Source organism: Mirounga leonina, unplaced genomic scaffold (assembly GCF_011800145.1).
Source record: "Mirounga leonina isolate KUSES-001 unplaced genomic scaffold, KU_Mleo_1.0 Mir_151, whole genome shotgun sequence".
Taxonomy (NCBI): Eukaryota; Metazoa; Chordata; class Mammalia; order Carnivora; family Phocidae; genus Mirounga; species Mirounga leonina.
In genome coordinates this window covers 53,051,617-53,069,797 of record NW_023270377.1, presented here as the reverse complement: position 1 = coordinate 53,069,797, position 18,181 = coordinate 53,051,617, and the positions used below count along the sequence as shown (strand labels likewise).

Below are 18,181 nucleotides of genomic sequence, written 5' to 3'. Positions count from 1 at the left end.
TACTTTGCCGTGGATTGTGAAAAACATGATTAAAATGTGATGCTATGGGCTCACATGCATAACAGCATGATACATTCTTTAAATATACCATGCTAAGAACACTGTGAACAGCATTTAAAAGAAGTGATACACTAAATACAGTGATGAAGTGAAACAACATCAAAAAAGAAATACAAATAAGAAACACAAATGGACAATTAATCATGGTTATTCTGAATTTAGGGATGAGACTGGCAATTTCAGACAGCGAGGCGTTCACTGACAGCTTTTATTATATATTGAAGTATTTTCAAGTAAATATAAACTAAAAAACATATTGGTATTATGGAACATATGAAAATAACATCTTATTTTAAAAATAAGTAGTAACATAGATAGGATAATATACTACCCCGTAAGGCAGTAAGGAAAAAGGAGAACTAATAACCATGATTATGTCTGTGCTTTCGTTCTTACTCTACACAAATCACATTGTGGCAGAGGCAGGTAAGTGAACACTCAGTGATGGAAACTAAATCATTACAATCCAGTGCACATTAGAGCTTGAGCCCCCTCCTCCTTAAAATCCAACCTCTTTTGACTACAGTGAGTTTGGCCGAAGTTGCTGCATTTCCCTTGTCGTTCAAGGCCTCACAGGTATATGCTCCCTGATGTTCTTCTGTATTTACTTTGTCGATTATTAGCGTATATGTATTTTGGTCTTGTAAACACTTGACCTTTTCATCTGAATGCACCAGTTTGCTCTCAAAATACCAATTCACCTCTTTGGCATTTGTTATGGATGACGTGAGGTTTACAATATCGCCTTCCTCCACAGTCATGTCACCCAAGGGTGTGTGTATGACAGGACCGTCCTCTTCGACTAAGCTACCCTCAGCTTCCTGTAGCTCTCCTAGGCCAACCTCCCCGGTACCACTTCCAGAGGACTCTTCTCTTTCCTCTGACGGCTTTGGGGTCTCCTCCTGTTTTTCATCAGGCTTAGCAGCCGGAGCAACGCCATCAGGGACAGGTGCGGTATCCGCAACTTTGACGTGACTTTCCACATGAAAATAGCTGACCTCTTCCGCAGAGACAAGATGTTTAGATTCGACTTCTAGTTCCCAGACTGCTTCAACCTTCTGTGAATCTGAAAAAGGACCCGTCTCTTCCTGCAAGCCTGCTTTGGCTCCTTTCTGGATTCTGGGATCCTCAGCTGTCAAGATGTGTATTTCCTCACATATGATAGAGCACAAAGCATCCTTAAGTTCAGTTTTCAAGTTAGCCATTTGAGGATCAATGCCTTCAATAACAATGGTTAATTCTTCCGTTAGAGTCTTCACCGAGGTAATAAGGTAGGTACACAGAATGCGTTTGGGTTCTTGGGTGAAATTTATGGCCTTCACCGCCACCTTCTCAATGTTCCTTAACCATTCAGAGAAAAGACTTGGTTGCTCACTGGCCACTGCTGCTTGCAAAGCCCTGCGGATCTGAGTTTTGAGGTTTAATCGCTGTTCTTCCGGAATTCCAGGGAGCAAACGCTCTTTAGAAAGAGTGTCACTCGCGTGCACCTCTTGCACGCCATTTATCATCATGGGCTCTTTTTTATACTCACTGGTTTGGTTCAGGGGCACGGCCAAGTTGTCAGAACGCTCCTCCTTGAGCAGTACCTGTTTTTCCTCACACGCTAGTGAAAACCTTAAGGACCTGCCTTCCTCGGTCCTGGCTGCAAAATCTTGCGCTGCACTTTCCAGTCGATCTGCACTTTCCATCAAAATTTCATCTTCTGTGCATGTGTGTTCTGAAGGGACCCGGGTCTCCCAGTTGACCTCAGAGGTTATGACATCAGGACCCTTAAAACTTTCCATGCTTCCCTCAGCTAAGCTCTGATTCAGGGTGAGAGCTCTCTGTGCCTCTTGCTTTGGAAGGGTCACTCTTTGCGCTTTGTCCATTGCACACGCTGTCCTTTCTTTTGGTGCCAGCCCTTCCTCAGCCACAGAGGTTGGATATGAATGGGCCGGAGCTGCTTCTACTGCAGGCTGTGGATAACTCCCTTCAGGTTCAGTGAGTAAAATTTGCAGAGGCTCCACCGTCAGTGAACTAATTTCTTCTACAGACATGGCGCTTGGGAAGATTTTTTCGGTATCTGATAGGACCACCTGTGACTCAGGCTCTTGAAGCCTTAGGACATCTTCTTTGGGGAGGGTTTTCTGGGACGGGACAACCTGCAGCTGTAAACTGGGAGATGGCTCCTTGATAGGCTGAACATGAATAGTGCCGTTGATGGAAAGAAGTGCCCTGGTGCTTTCTGGATCAGGTACGTTCCGCTCCAACATGACTGTGGATTGCAACTGCCCAGCCACTAAAGTAACCTGACTACTCAGTTCACTGGTTTTAACAAGGTGCTCATAAGAAAGCTGCTGGGTTTCTTCTGCAACTGAAGCAGGCTTCAAAATGGTGTCGTTTACAAAAGCTGCAATTTCCTGCTCTGAATCAAATGCGTCAACTGCAGGACCCTTTAATGACATCTGTGGAAAATCTTTAGTAGCCTCCGGTGTGGGCTCTGCTTTGCTCGGAGCATCAGTCATATCTGTGTCTTCCAGAAGCCCGAGCAGCTCTGCGGTGCAGGTGGACTCACCCCACATATTCTCTGCTTTACAGACATAGAGGCCACTGTCTTCCCTCTGAGGGTCATTGACAATGAATGTTCCAGAACCATCAGGATTATGAATGAGGGTGTAATAAACATTGGTGCAAAGCTTCTTGTTTTCTTTGAACCAAGAAACAGTGGGTGCAGGCTCTCCAAGAACCCTGTACTCAAAGACAGCAGGGAGTCCCCGAGCACGGTGAATTGGTGTGAACTCCTTAAGGAAGTAAGGAGGACAAGGACCTTTAAACTTTTCCAGAATTTTTTCCACTGGCTCTGGTTCTGTCTCTTTGTGCCCCTCTCCTTCGGAACTTATTTTTAGATAGGCGCTGCATACTGTCTGTCCGTATTCATTGCTGGCAATACAAGTATACTCCCCCTCATCCTCAAATTTGGTGAACAGAATGATCAAACTATGATCATTGCCGTCAAAAACAAATTTGTAGTCGGCAGAAGGGGTTAACATTACTCCATTAAAGAACCACTGAATTTTAGGCTTGGGAATGCCAGTGACAGTGACAGACAGTTTAGCCACATCCCCTATGCTTATTTCAGCATTTGACACTTCTTTGATGAAAACTGGAGCATGGCTTTCTTTTTTGGAATCGAATATAGTTGAACGAATTGGAGGTTCAGACAAAAGGTCAAGTGTTTCATTTCTAACTTCAGATAACTGAAGGCCAGAGCTATAGGCTTGGAATCCTTCTTCCTCAGCAGACAGAAGAGAAATAGAAAACTCTGTATGGGGAAAAGTGATTAGTATTTTACCATCAGTTTTATTTAACAACAACAAAAAAATAGAAGTCAAAAAATTATGCACCAACTGATGGCCTTCCCCTGCTTTATTCCTGGAGTCATTAGATTATCTTTGAGATTTATAAGAAAGGACATTTCTAAATTTTTAATCTTAGCTCATTATATCACGTACTATAAATATTATACTCATGCAAATCCATACCATTTGTATTAGAGTTTATAAATCTTAAAGCTGTTCTATGAGTTTTTCTCTGTGATATAATCCCAATTATAAAAAGTTTAAAAAACTGTTGCCTATATATTTACAATAGAAGAATCCAGGATTATTCAAATCAATTTCTAAAAAGATCCAGAATTTTTATTTATGTTTAGAATTTTCTTGAGTTAAGAATGATAGCCATTGTCAAACTGAAGACTGATTATTTCCAAAATAAAACACTTATGTTTCAGTTACTGCTTATAAACTGAAGCTATTATTAAAAAGAGGCTATAGGAAATACTTAATTTGAATTTGTAAGAGAACCACCATTTTTACTTACTAGAAATTCGGGCCTCCGTTGGCCGTGTAAATTGCCATATTATTTCAACAAAGCTTTTATAACAAGGCTTTTGTTAAGTCAAGAAAATGGGAGAATCAGGAATGAAAGAAAATAACTCCAACATTAAAAATTGGATTGTACTTTATTGTGTGAGAAATACCTATACAACATTATTGAACAAGAAACCAAAAGAGTGAATAACAGATATTCTTTACATAGTATCATGGATGACAGGCATAATTTGATAAGAAGGAATTAGGCTTTTCATTAAATCTGGTAGGAATGTAGAATAGCTCTGTTAGTAATAGTTTTATTACCTTCCCCCAAAGCAGAATTATTATTTTATTAATTCACTCCCCTTGCATCACATGGAATAGTCATGCCTTAATTCCTCTCTGTTCTGGCATAGAAACATTAGAAGGCACAACTCTAGTGTCTATTGGCTATAAATTTACTGGCAAAATTTATCGATGGCATGTAGGATACATACTCAGTTATTTATTATTTCAATTAGTAAGTCACAAAACCATTGACTAATTTCACATACTAATGGTGACCACTTAACTTTACATTTATTACTCACGTCCCTTCACTTGAGCTCCCAAAATATCTGTAAAGGGAATGAATGTGAATATTTAAAATACCCCAACTCACTAATATGTTGAAATATTTTCAGTTGTTTTTCCTTACTTCTAACATGGTATATTGACCATAAAAAAATGCAGTAAATAAAATTCAAATGTGCTGAAACATGAAAGGTATAGTTAAAAGTACATGTAGTAGGAGCAGCTCATAATTATGTCTAAACTCTACTACATATAATACAATGAATTCTTTATCCAGCATCAGAGAAATTAGTATTTCAGGCTTTTAAGTTATGTGCCATTGAATCAGAAAAAAAATCCATTTAATTATCTACAACAGTAAGTAAGCCAAGTAAGTTAGACAAGGCTTATTTTTCTTTCTTCAGTCATTTGTTATCCTGAATATCCTCAATTCAATGCATTTGAGAATAAAAGAATTCTAATGAGCAAAATCAAACTCTTCCTTCCTGCAAATTCAATAAGGCATTACAATGTTTTTTCCCTTCTTCCTTCCTTCCCTCTTTTCCTCCTTCCTTCCTTCTTTCCTGAAACAGGTTTTGAGCTGTCACTGCACCAGCCATTGCCCTTTTTGTCATGACCTGAATTTCTAATTTATTGAAACATCCATTTTGTAACTAGGAGTAGAGTAAATCCCTAAGTCCCTAAACCATAGAATTAGTTTTATTCCAGAGATTTATGATGTGATATATTAGATTATATCTATACTTATTATCACAGATATAGTGGTCTCACTGGTTGAAACAGAAATGATTGTTCCACAATAGTTATATCTATCTGGATGAGTTATGGTGACTCAAAACAGGTAAAACAGATGTTTTAGGGGGGTAGGGTGGGGAGGGGTGTAAGCCTGACTGCTCTGTCTGTATTCTGCACATTCTCAATTGCTCCTTGAATTTGGAAGGCTTTAAGGGAATCCTACTGTGGGAATAAAAAATTGATAGATGAAAGAAAGAAACAAACATAATTGAATATATGAATTCTTTTGAAAATTAAATTTAAATTGCTTAACTTTTTAGAATTAAAAACAATATGTTTAATATGATCATGATACATAAAAGTTGTTCAATGCAGGGGACAAATCCAGCTGTTAGGTAACAGTGAGTAATTCAGAGTTGGAGGGAGTAAAGATTCATAACTTCATTACTATATTCTATTATTTTCTCATCATTTGTTGCAAAACAAATTTATCCTAAATTATATTAAGAAAAGTTACCACTGGGATGACACAGAATCATGGAGTTGAACAATCACCTCTGAGGTCTTTTGGTCCAACTCCTCATTTTCAGATAAGAAAACTGAATGGTCTTATATTTATTACATCTTATGTGAGAAGATTCAGGTTCACAGTGATACATAGGTACACTGTCAAGAATTTTGTGAATTTATTATAATTTTGAAAAACAAAGTCACTTTAGAGACATATATATCTTAAACTTGAATGCTTTTTAATTTCTAGTTAGTTTTAAAATTTTCTAGTTGGTTTAAAAATGACAGGAAAGCTTATTACCTTGTTATTTGCATATAATCTGAAATACAAATTACCATATTGCTCGATACTAAAAATGCCCCATCTTCTATCTTCTAATGTTAAAGATTCTGAAATTGGACTACAGTTTAAAATCTCTCTATAAATGTAATATAGTAGTTTCCCTTCTCCGCCAGGCCAGTATCAAGTGAATGCTGCATTTACCACCTGATGGTATTTTAAAAATTGAGAAAATGGGGTATTCCCAAAACTGGAAAGATCTTTCTTTGCATATCTTGCAAATGTACAAATGTCTAGATGAACTCCACCCAAAAAGAATGTACCATTGGTCCCTTCAAAATCAGGAGTTAAATATTAATAATGAAAATAATTTTAAAAGAGCCAAACAAATATACTAAGGTTGCAATGTAAAACAGATTATAGAACTAGTTATCAATTGCGTGAAGCTGGTTTCTGTTGTTTGTTATATCTATTCTAAATCCAAGTCAGTAAGCCTGGATTTGGATACAAAAGGGTTACAATTTCAAAAATGACTTCTACTCAGAGCAGAGAGGAGATTTACCTTACCAATTTGTCTGCATGGTCATCTGACCCGGTCTTCCATCTTATGTTTTACTTTACGTAAATAGTTTATCTGCTAAAAGAGAACGCATTCTACCGAAACTCTTTTTGGAGGAGGCACGAGGGTAAAGCAGTGGTAGAAACAGTTAGGTAGCCACGGAGATATTTAATCGTGCTTGATGATTCACAGCAGAGTTGACACAGTCATAGTTCCGTAGTTGAGATCACAGAATATTTACATGTGCTACAAATATGAGATTTCTACAGAGAGAAACTGTTTTCCCAGGGGTTTTCAATGTATCAAATTCAGACCGAGTAGACATATTTGGAAATTGATTGGATCTTTAAAATTTGGAAAATATGGAAGCACTCAAATCAATTTAATCATTACGGAGGCACTGAAACTTTGCACAAGAAACTAAGTTAGGGTGAGGGCTGCACAGGACTCTGCCATTCCTGACTTGTTCATAGCCACACACCTGTACTCACCTTCGTCATCTTTTCCTAAGCTCGTTATGAATAGGTTGTGGAACCCTGTGCCACTTTCCTCAGCACAGAACCGTGTACCTTGCACCAATCTCCCATCTTTGTACCAGTAAACTGTGGGTCGTGGAGAGCCACGAACTAAACACTGGAAATAAGCTGCTGTGCCTAAAGGTGCATAACAGTCAGAAATACCCTTGATAAACCTGGGAGGCCCTTCCACCACCTGAAATTCAAAAAAGCTGCCTGAATATTTGCTCTTTAGGACTAACTCTTCCTTCAAGCTGCTTAAAGTCACTTTGCTTTTCTTTGTTGTCATAGCAAACATTTCGGAATCTCCCATGGTGAGAAATCCCCGGCAGATAGCCTCTCCTACACAATTCATAGCTCTGCACCTATATGTGGCACTGTCAGACGGACAGACATTTCGAATTTTAAGGGTGTGACTTCCGTTCTCCTCACTGATCACATATTTGATGTTATCTGGTTCAATACACATATATTCTTTATACCATTTAACTTCTGGGCTAGGGATGCCTATGACTGAACATTTGAACACAGCATCTGAGTTTTCTGGAATTTTAAAATCACAAATAGGCATTATAAATCGAGGAGGCATTTCAAATACTTCTAAATCAATTTTTAAATCTTTGTCTTCTTCCTCCCTTGAGGCCATATTTGGATCTGCTAAATTCAGTGGTAGAACATCCAGACTCACAATCATGCTTTTATGATCAGGAGTAAATTCAGGAACTGTGACTATTTTCACTTGCTTCTCAAATTCTTCAACATCTTTTTCACTTAATTCAACTTCCAGGACAATTTCTTGAGGAGAAGGAGTTCTTGATGATGTTGTGTTTTCCAAATCAAACTCCATGACATGCTGATGTGTTACTGGAGGTGGGAGGGCCACTGCTCTTTCTTTTTGGAGTACTATGTCTACTTTTGCAAAGCTCTTTGCTTCCCCTACGATGTTTACGGCATGGCACATGTACTCTCCCCCCTCTCCTTTTCGAATGTTAGAAATTTCCAAAGAACACACATTACCCACCCTTTCTATTTTGATTCTTTCATCTGGCTCTAGCAAAGATTTATTTCGATACCATTTCACACCAGGAACTGGAATGCCCTCAACTTCAACAATGAAGCCTAATGTTGTGTTTTCATATACATTCCTTTTGGTCAGAGGTTCAATGAAAGATGGCGGCATTTCATTGTCTTTTGGTTCAATGGCTTCATTGGGTGTGCCAAATGAATCGGAACGCCATAGTTCATTAGCTGAACTTCTCTCTCCTGTAGGTGTATGGAAATGTTCATTGGGTGTACTGTCCTCCCTTTCTATTTTTGATGGGTACCTTTTTAAGTTTCCAGGGGGATTTGGTCCTCCAGTAGGAATAGAGTATCTTTCAACTGTTTCTCCTCCTAAAGGTGTAGAATATCTCTCTATTGTCTCCCCTGGGGGTGTAGAATATCTTTCCTGTGCCTCTCCTGGTGGTGTAGAGTATCTCTCTAGAGCCTCCCCTGGGGGTGTGGAATATCTCTCCAGTGTCTCCCCTGGGGGTGTGGAATATCTCTCCAGTGCCTCTCCTGGAGGTGTGGAATATCTCTCCAGTGCCTCTCCTGGAGGTGTGGAATATCTCTCTGCTACCTCGCCTTCAGAAGGCGTGGAGTACCTTTCGGCAGCTTCCTCTAAAGGTGTAGTTCTTTCCACAGTCTCACCTCCCGAATTTGTTGCGGATTGTTTAGTTGTATCTGAAGGAGTAAAATATAAATCAGGAGACTTTGGAGTTTCAAAATGTTCAACAGATGATGGTGGGGTATAAAACTGATCTAACTCTGAGATTTCTTCACTGCTTGTACTTCCCACATCAATCGAAATATCAGATTCAGGGGAAAATGGGCGACATAACGATTCCTGTTGTTGGTTGTAGTATTCATACACAGTGTTGAAAGTTACTTCTTCAACCTCCATTGACGTGATTGATTCACTCTGGAGAAGATTTGCCTTGTGTTTGGTGTCTTTAGTTTGAGGAACTTCGTGCTTTCCAGCAGCAAGTAAATACTGTATTAGGGAGGTCTCAGAGTCCATTACTTCTGTTGTATGTGCATCATCTGATTTAGGAAGATTTTCAGAAAAACAAGTTTCTATCTTTTCTTCTTCAGTAGTGGAGAGAGAACTTTCATTCTGAACCTGAACTTCTTCATAACATTTTTCTTTTCCAAAGGCATCGATTTTTTCCCTTATTTGTTTATGTGGATTCTGCTGGTCTTCAGTCGTCAAGAATGGAAAGCTCTTGCTCAAGGAGACTTTTTTGTGGCATGTGGCTGCCTCGTGAACATCACCTCTGTCGTCTCCCAAAATTCCAGTGACATATCCCTGTGTCCTTCCATCCTGCATCTGAAATAATGCCGACTCTGGTTCCAAAGTGTGTTCTTCTTCCTTTTCACAGACCTCTAAAAGCTTTTCCTCGCTTGCTGCTTTTTTCAAATGTGGAATGAAACTTCTATCTCCATTTTCTAGAGAACTTTTTTCCTCAGAAATATCAGTTTCTCCTACATCAGCAGATGAGGTTTGAAGTAGGGCACATGATTCATCATGCGTTTCTTTGGAAAAGGATTTAAGAGAAATATTGGGATTTAAAATTTCTAAATTATGTTCCTGTATATGTTTTTCCAAAGACAGGATATTTTCATCAAAATGACTTTTCTCCAACACAGTCCTATTTGAAAACTCCTGACAGGAAGACATTTCTGGACTGGTAAATATGTTATTTAGCACACTCTTAGAGGTATTTTGTGTCTCAGATTGTAATGTTTCAGTGCCAGCAATTTCTTCTTTATAAGGTGTTTCCTGTTGCCAAGTTTCTGGCTCTTGGAATTCCTTAGCTGGATCTCCTATATGAGAATACATTTGTTTTAGATCAAATACAATGCTCTCAGCAACAGCTATTTCAGAAGCAGGATGTTGGATTTTAAAATAAGCTTCTTCTGGTTGACCACCATCTAATGCTTGGACTTTTAGATCTGCATTTTCTATTTGAGAGTGGGACTGCTTTAAGTCAAATGTAATAGGTGCTTCATGTTCCACCCTTCCAGAAATTACAGATTGATCTCTAAGACCTATTTCTTTCTGTTGTTCCCTCTCTTGTACTTCAAAATCTTTATGAGTTTGAGAAGAAAGCAGCTTTAAATTCATTACAATGTCAGATGAATCTGGTTCAGTATCTGGAGACATTGTCTCTGCCTGATACATATTTGCATTTAGGTTACTTGATCTTGATTCTCTTTGCTTTAATGGTAAGTCTCTGTCACCAAGCTCCCTCTGAGGAGGATTGACAAATGATTTCCTGGTAAGTATTTTTTCTAGAACTCCTTTTTCTACATGTTGTATCTTTCCAAATGCAATGATTCTATGCTTCACATTTTTCCTTGGGTAGTGTCTCTCTTCAAGGGGCTCTTCATATATGAGGATAGATGAATCTTTTGGATTGTAACTATCAGAAGTTCTCTCAGACTGGATATTTGGTAAATAGTCACTTTGGGCATATTCTTGCACATTTTCCCTTTCTGCATCACCAACTTTTCTGAAATCATTTTTTACCTCTTTCCTAATTCTTTTAACTTCACTGAGATCATCAACAAATGGATAAACAGTACCCTCTGCTTGGCACAGCTTTGATTTTTCATTTATGTGTCCCTCTTTCCCTTCACCCTGACACCGTATGAGTTTGGCTGTGACAGGCTTGTTGATTTTTATGGCTTTAGAAGCACCCTGCATAAATCTGGGTAATTTTTCTCCAGAATATGTGCAACGAACCTGATCTTTCTGATCTATCTGTTCAATTGTCTCAAGGCTTTGAAAATGTTCCCTTACGGAATGCTCTTTTATATTGGATTGGGGAGTAAAAGGACCAGGTGGATAATCATAAAAATGTGCCCTTACAGATTCTCCCTGAATCTGTTGATCTCTGGAATATTTTGCATAAATTCCACAAGTATTTTCTAATTGACTAGACTCCCTGTAAGTGACCGGTTCCACTGTCAGATCTGAAACACTCTCAACTGTTCCTGAATTGTTTTCAGCAACACATTTATATTTTCCAGAATCTTGAGAATTGATATCATTAATATATAATCTGTAGCTAAAATTAACTTCTTCAAACTGAAACTTCTGGTTCTGCTTTAATAGGAGCCCATTTTGAAACCATGTCACGACTGGTTTAGGCTCACCAGACAATAAACATTCAAATACTATGGAATCCCCTTCTCTACACCTGGTATGCTTTGGCATTTCCTGTAACATTTTTGGTGGCTCATTAGTAATATCTGACGAAAATATAAATTTGTGTTTTGGTAACTGCGGAGCCTCATCCTGAGGTGTTGCTTTAGGTTCCAACTCCTCAAAGTGAAACGATTCTCTTGACTCTTTATCCTGTTCTGGGGTAGGAGTAGCTGCTGTTACCTGAATTTCTACAGGAAAGCAGAGCAATTCTGTGTCTGCAGAGGGAGGAACTGGGAAGTTCGTTTGGAGATGTTTTTGGCCCTTTTGTCTCCAAGACGGCTGAATGCCTTTTGTTTGGTCAAACACCAATGCCAGCTCCTCTTCCTCATCAGTGTATTCGCGCCACACTGGGAGTGTATGTGTGTCAACACCGCACCCTTGCTTTACCTTCACTTTAAGTATACCAGTTGTTTTTACTGTTCCATATTGGTTAAACAGCACACAGGTAACAGAACCTTCATTTTGAGGAAGGACAGAAGAAAAAGTTAATATTGAATAGTTTTCCAAGGTATGAGTGATAAAGCCTCGGTTACGTGGGATTGGTATATCATTGTTATACCACGTCACTATGGGTGGAGGATATCCTTGAAAGTGACACACAAATTTACAACTGTCACCTTCATAAACTTCTTGAGATTCAATTTCGTGAAGAAATGAAGGTGGGCAATGTTGTGGAAGCTTTTGGAAGGAACTTTCCATAAATCTTGTGGTCTTTCCTTCTTGCTTGGTTTCAAATTCATCAGCTTCTATGAAAGTAGAGTGCTGTAATTCTCTCAAATCATCTTTTCTTATTCTCTCACTATCTAGTTCTGTATTTTCTTCAATATTTATAACTGCACCAAAAGCTTCACTGGCATGTGGAATAATAACTTGGGACACCTCTTCAGGAGTCTCATATATTTCCTCGTTCTCATTTATAACAGTGATGTATCTAGAGGACTCTCTAATTTCAGTTTTGGTCATAATTTCTTCAAGTTGTTCTCTTGCTTGGGTATCCTCGCTTACTAGAATCCCACCATATAAATGGTCTTTTTGGAGACTTTCTCTTAGAAATGCCTCTTGGCTCATTGTTATTTCAGTCTGGAGGATTTCTTCATCAGCAGTAGTTTGAAAGCTTGTGGGTGGTTCTCCAGATTCTACATTTTGATCCATTTGGTTAGGAAGGACCTGTGGATTTTGGACAATACCCTCACATGAATGACCTATCTTATCCCTATTTTCAGCTAGATCCAATACAAACCTGCCTTCTGTCTCCTCTCTAGAGAACAGAATGTCTTTATCGCTAGCTTCACTTCTCAGAGTTCTTGCGCTTATTTCAGAGGACATATCTGAAAGAGATAATTTCTTTTTCTCCATTAACATTTTTCTAGCCTCCCGCAAACGTTGCAACTTCATTTTGGTCTCCTTGTCCAGGAAGCTTTCACCTACATTAAGCCATTCCCTTATGTCAGATTTACTTTCTAAATATTCTTCATCATACGGAAAGTCAGTTTTCTTGCCTGGACTTACTGTCTTAAAGTGTATAGTTCGCATCATTCCTATTTGTTCTACATCTTGTTTTTTGTTAAAGGGAGAGCCAGTAAACCTCAGGCCAACCTTTATCCTGTCTTCTCTCCTTTCAGCTAAAGCCTCTGTATTTCCATGTGTCTGTTCTGCCCTTTTCAGAAATTCTAAACGTTTCTCATCTTGCCCTTTTTGCATAACAAGCAACGATGCTGTTGACTCAGCGGACCCTTCACTATTAGTTGCTAACAATCTGTAACTTCCAGAATCTCTGCTTTGGACGCTTTTAACCTCTAAGCTGGAAGAGTGATGATGTAAATCACTCTCAGTTTTTATAACCCGTCGAAGACCCGTTGGGATAGGCCGATTGTTATGAAACCAAGTCATTTCTGGCGTTGGACAAGCAATTAATTTACACATAAAAACAATGGGTTCCCCCTCTAAAACATATTGAAACGTAAGTTTTTGGGTAAAAGAAGGCTTGAAATATTCGGGCCAGGAGCTCGTAGATATTTGACTTGCATATCTTTTAGCAGCCACGGAGCTGTGGTCTAAGTTTTCAGAATTTGAAAAGGCATCGCGCGTATCTCTTTCAGAATGTTCAGAGTTCCCCTCGGAGAACAGTTCTGAAAAAAAAGTAAATTATAAAGCATTTTACGATTTTCCATAGTATTTAAAAAAGTTGAAAATAAATGAAATTGCAAAATAGGAAATAAAATAAAATGCATGCTACAGATTCTCACAAATCCATAAAAAAAAATTTCACTCACCATATTTGTTCGAATAAACGCAACACCATGCTCTGTTTAAAAGATTCTGACACGAAAATCGTTCGTTGTCTGGTCTTTTCTTCAAACTGTTGAAATTCTTCTTGAACAAGCAAAAGTGCATTTTAAAATAACATGTTCCTGTGCATGTTTTTTTGAGAGCAGGAAAACTTTGTTCTTTTGATGGCTAAGAGGAAAATCTTACCTGACTTGCAGAGAGTGGAATAAACGCCCTTTCTGATCCTTTTGATTGTAGATTAAATTATTATATTTTTGAGAATTAACCATTTAAAAATATCTATAAGAACTATAACCATAAATAATTAGCTAAAATAAAATGAGAAGGCGTTTATTCGAACTAATACAGCCATGAAGTCACAATGTTATGCAAAGGAAAGCAGGCAATACGGATCACGTAAGGCAGCTTATCTGCAAGCCAGTGTAAGAGACATATCAATGTTAAAATGATGAATGTGCATGAAGTGTACACCAGAATGGGAATGTAACATTTTCACACACCCTAAATAAAGTAGCATTTCAATCATAATTCATTCATGACATTGCATTCTGAGAATGACAGCTAGGTTATTGCCCATTGTTCAATTTAATTCACTGTGATTTTGAAAACAAACTTCTACTTCTTGATTTCATGCATTAAGATGACAACTTTTTCCAGTACACGCTTTTGAAAATGGCTGCAAACATGAAGTTGAATGTGGCTGATACATTTTAAATACAAAATTTTAAGTTACCATCAAACAAATTACCGTGAAATGCATGTAACCACCAGCATATTAAATGAGGCATGCGACATAGTAATATATACTCTAAGAGATATATTTGTACATCTATGTCATTTTTCCCAATATTACTAAGAAAAAGTAGGCAGCTCAAGGATTCTATTAATCCTTCAGAATTTCTACTTAAATCTCACATCCAATAGAACAATACCTTTCATCTCCATCTCAATCTGCTCTTCAATCCTCCCGTGCAAAATGGATTCTGGGGCTAAAATGGAAAAACATATATGGAGATTTTAATGATTAATTCCATATACTTTCTGCCTCGATACGTATATTCATACAATTACAATTTTCTCTTTATTCTGGTAATGGAAAACTACATCCCCCAAATGCACCCCCCAAATCCATGCCAAACAAATCAATGAGCTGCTAAAGTACATGACAGTGTTGGCAGAAAGATTTTAAAAAACATTTTTATTTTAGGTTCTCTGTGAAATTTCCACTTTTAGTTCCATAATTCCCCATGCCTTTACATGCATTCAAAAAAACAATCCACAAACTATAGGAATATTCTTTTTTTTTTTTTAATGTCCTATCGACTGAACACTAAGAGACTAAGAGATGGAGTCACATTGAGAAGGAACATGCATTTTCTAACTTCCCACTTTTTGCCGAGGGCTATTCTCAGGTTTTCCTGCAGAATTAAGTGTTTCCTGCTAGTAAGTAGTCCTTTGATTTGAACCACCTTTAAAACTTTAAACTAGACAAAGTTTGATGACATATTAAGGAGCAAAACAAAGAGCCCTCAACTCAAAATGGCTTTTATTATATAGGGAAAAGGCGCAGGCTTTAGACACAATCGTTTCTGGGGCAGCTTGCTGAGAGCAAGGTGGGTGCCCCGGTTCCCGCTCAGTCTTCCGTCCATCTGTGTGGCATCACGCGCATGTGCTGGACTCCCTGGCTTCTCCGTTCCTTGCAGGCTTTGGCACGAGGTGAATGACAAACTTGATATTTTCTTTGATGATTCTCTCTTTACTTCGTGGCTTGTTTTAATTTGTGACTCTTTGCGTGTTTTAATATTTTTAATGTCTGAACCAAGGGCAATTTTTGTAACTGCTCTGGTTTGCGATTCTTTTGCTGGGTGAGAATAAAGTTAGGAAAAGGAATAAATTAGCTGTGTTTGTAAGAGTAAAACACATGCTGAATTTAGAGAAGATGACATGTCATTAGGATGAGAAGGAAAGCAGCATGTTAGTCCCCAAACTAATATATGATACATCTGTGCTTACTATGCACAGAACTCACAGACTTACGGGGTTTTATATTCCTACATGATCTTCATGGATAACTGTGCAGCCTAAATAAAGTTATAAGGCCAAAATACAAGAGGAACATATGAAGACTGGTCTTATGTTCCATGATTAGACAACCGTGCCTGATCCTTCATTCTTCAAACACTTAAAAGTGGCTTATCTTTCAACTTTATTCTTAAGTATAAGAGAGGCAGTCTGGACTTTCCAAGAGAAAAATGCTCATGTTCCAAGAACACTTTAATAATATAATCAATTAGAACCGAGTGAACTGGAAACCCTTTGGCAAAAATGTCCAGCTCAAATCCACTCTGGCAACATGACGATCAAGCATGTACTGTGGCCCTAGGTTCCTTAGGAAGCAAGTTGAAAGACCTACATTTCTCCTACCTCCACAACACAGCCAACTCCCAATTATATAGCTGGAGAACCCGTCCCAGTTGTCACCCACATCACTTCCAGATAAATAGTCACTCTGTGTGATTATTGCACTAGCCAGCAGCTATGGTGAAATTGAGGGTCAGCTCTCTGGATGGTGGAATTTTCCATTTCATTTGCATAACTAGACCTCAGTTCTTGAGATATTCCCTTTGAGGACTATGAAAATATTATCAGAAATAGCTACAGAACAAAATGTCAGATTAAGAAAAAAAAAAAAAGACTCCTGTGGGTGAGTGAGGATTACAGATATATTAAATGATGTATGAACCTATTTCAAAATTCAGAGCCAAGATGGTGGTCACATAGCTCCGTACTATAAAAGGCTCATCTCTAACATCTCAAAAATGGTATGGATGGATCAGGAAAGACCTTGAGGTCACAGGTCTCCATGGACCCCTTGGAGATGCTGGAACTTCTTCCATGGGACTCAGTGAAGATCCTTTACCCGTCGACATACAGCATGGGATTCTAGCACCTGAAGAATAACTTTCCTCTTTCATTAGTATCTAAGAGGAAGTCCATGGATAAAAGGAAGAACTTATCTCTTCCAAGACAAATTTACTCGGGACCTTCCAGACATGGGGGCAAATCGAGCACGATAACAACAAAAATAATAATCTTGCCATGAGATAATTCTATGATTCCAGGAGGATCTGAGACTGTAAAGCAATATCATCTATTGAGAAATATCTACAGACTCCTAATTTTGGTCCAGACAGAACCCTATTATTTTCAGTGCCCTATTTTGCTATTTTCATATTTCCTTAATAAGCATCTAGAACTTCCAGATCTGCAAGCAAAGGGCAGAAATGAGAAATTTTGAGCCTCCTCATATTAAAATAATTAAATTTAAACTTGGTACAGTATTAGGCACAATAATAAGTAATTAATACTTGAGGAACTCTAACATTTTGACCTTCAGTATACTTCATAGATGGCTCATTTGGTAAGTACTAGAGAAAGCAGCACATACGAAATAAACCATAACTTTCTGAAATGAGATTTGAGAGTTAAACCTCCTTGAATCTAGCTAGACTGAAAAGTTAAATGTTCGTCACACGTTTGGCCAATGACCTGGCTGCCTTTCAGAAGTCCTTTATCAACAGAGGGCTAAGTTAGGGATATGCTAATTAACATATTCACTGATTCGATCTGCGTGGCCGAAAAGCTGCATAAAGCGATGAGGATGAAACGAAGCAAGTCACAGGTAAAAACCAAAGAAGCACCTTCTATGTTTAGGACTGCCGATGTGGTCTCCTCTCCATAGTCATTGTGTACAACGCAGCTGTACAGTCCTTGGTCTACCGGCTGAACGTTACATATGATAAGAAACTGAGTATCTCCATTTTGTGACCGCTTTAGTCTTTCAGAGTCCTCTATCTTTACGCCTTCACGAGTCCAGGTTACATCAACGGAAGATTCATCTTGTAAAACACAGAGGAACTGAGCCGTGTCGCCGCACTTTACAGAGAGGTCCTGAAGCGGCAGGAGAATCCGTGGGGCCTCGCCCACCGCCTCTTCGGCCCAGTTCCCAGAGAACTCAGTGTTCTCTGCACTTTGTGAAAGGGACGCGGTATGGCGCAACTCTACATTTTGAACCGACGCAGCTCTGTGGGCGGAACCTCGAGATATACTTTCAAAAACCTGTGATTCATATTCATAGGATGATCCTTGAAATGACCTAATTTCATTTGGGGGTATTTTGCTCTCCTGCTTTGTGAAAGAGGAATCTGTCACTGCCTGGGACTTGGTGGACTCTCTTACATCCTTCCCAGAACTCTGCCTAGCTAGGGCTCGCACTGTATAATCAAGTGACAAGAAAAAGAAAAGAATATTAAGATCTAAGCTCTGTCACTTGGCTGGGTTAGCAACAGACAATAGCGTGGAAGATGAAGATGAAAGACATCACTGTCACTTGGAAGCAGCATGCCAGATGCAGTGTGCTCTAGGATGTCACATCACACAAAAGAACGTTTATTCCCAGTGATCCAGTGATGAATGGACGAGGAAGGCTCACGCGAGTGCCATAGAGTATCTGGGTCCTTCCTTCTGTTGTCACTGCAGCTAACCAGAGTGACACAG

The 18,181-nt window shown here is 38.7% G+C and overlaps 1 protein-coding gene across 12 annotated transcripts in view; it reads right to left on the bottom strand.

The window, feature by feature from the left end:
* The window catches only part of TTN (titin), a 269,823-nt gene that overhangs the window by 201,214 nt on the left and 50,428 nt on the right, over window positions 1–18,181 (bottom strand). For 10 of the 12 annotated variants that reach the window (XM_035007637.1, XM_035007643.1, XM_035007644.1 and 7 more), the window contains one exon: window positions 14,557–14,613. In XM_035007637.1, coding sequence (XP_034863528.1) covers window positions 14,557–14,613 — 57 coding nt within the window. Of the gene's footprint in view, window positions 1–571; window positions 3,362–6,688; window positions 13,465–14,556; window positions 14,614–18,181 lie in introns of those variants that run through there. The other 2 variants (XM_035007649.1, XM_035007648.1) reach the window with 2 other exon arrangements.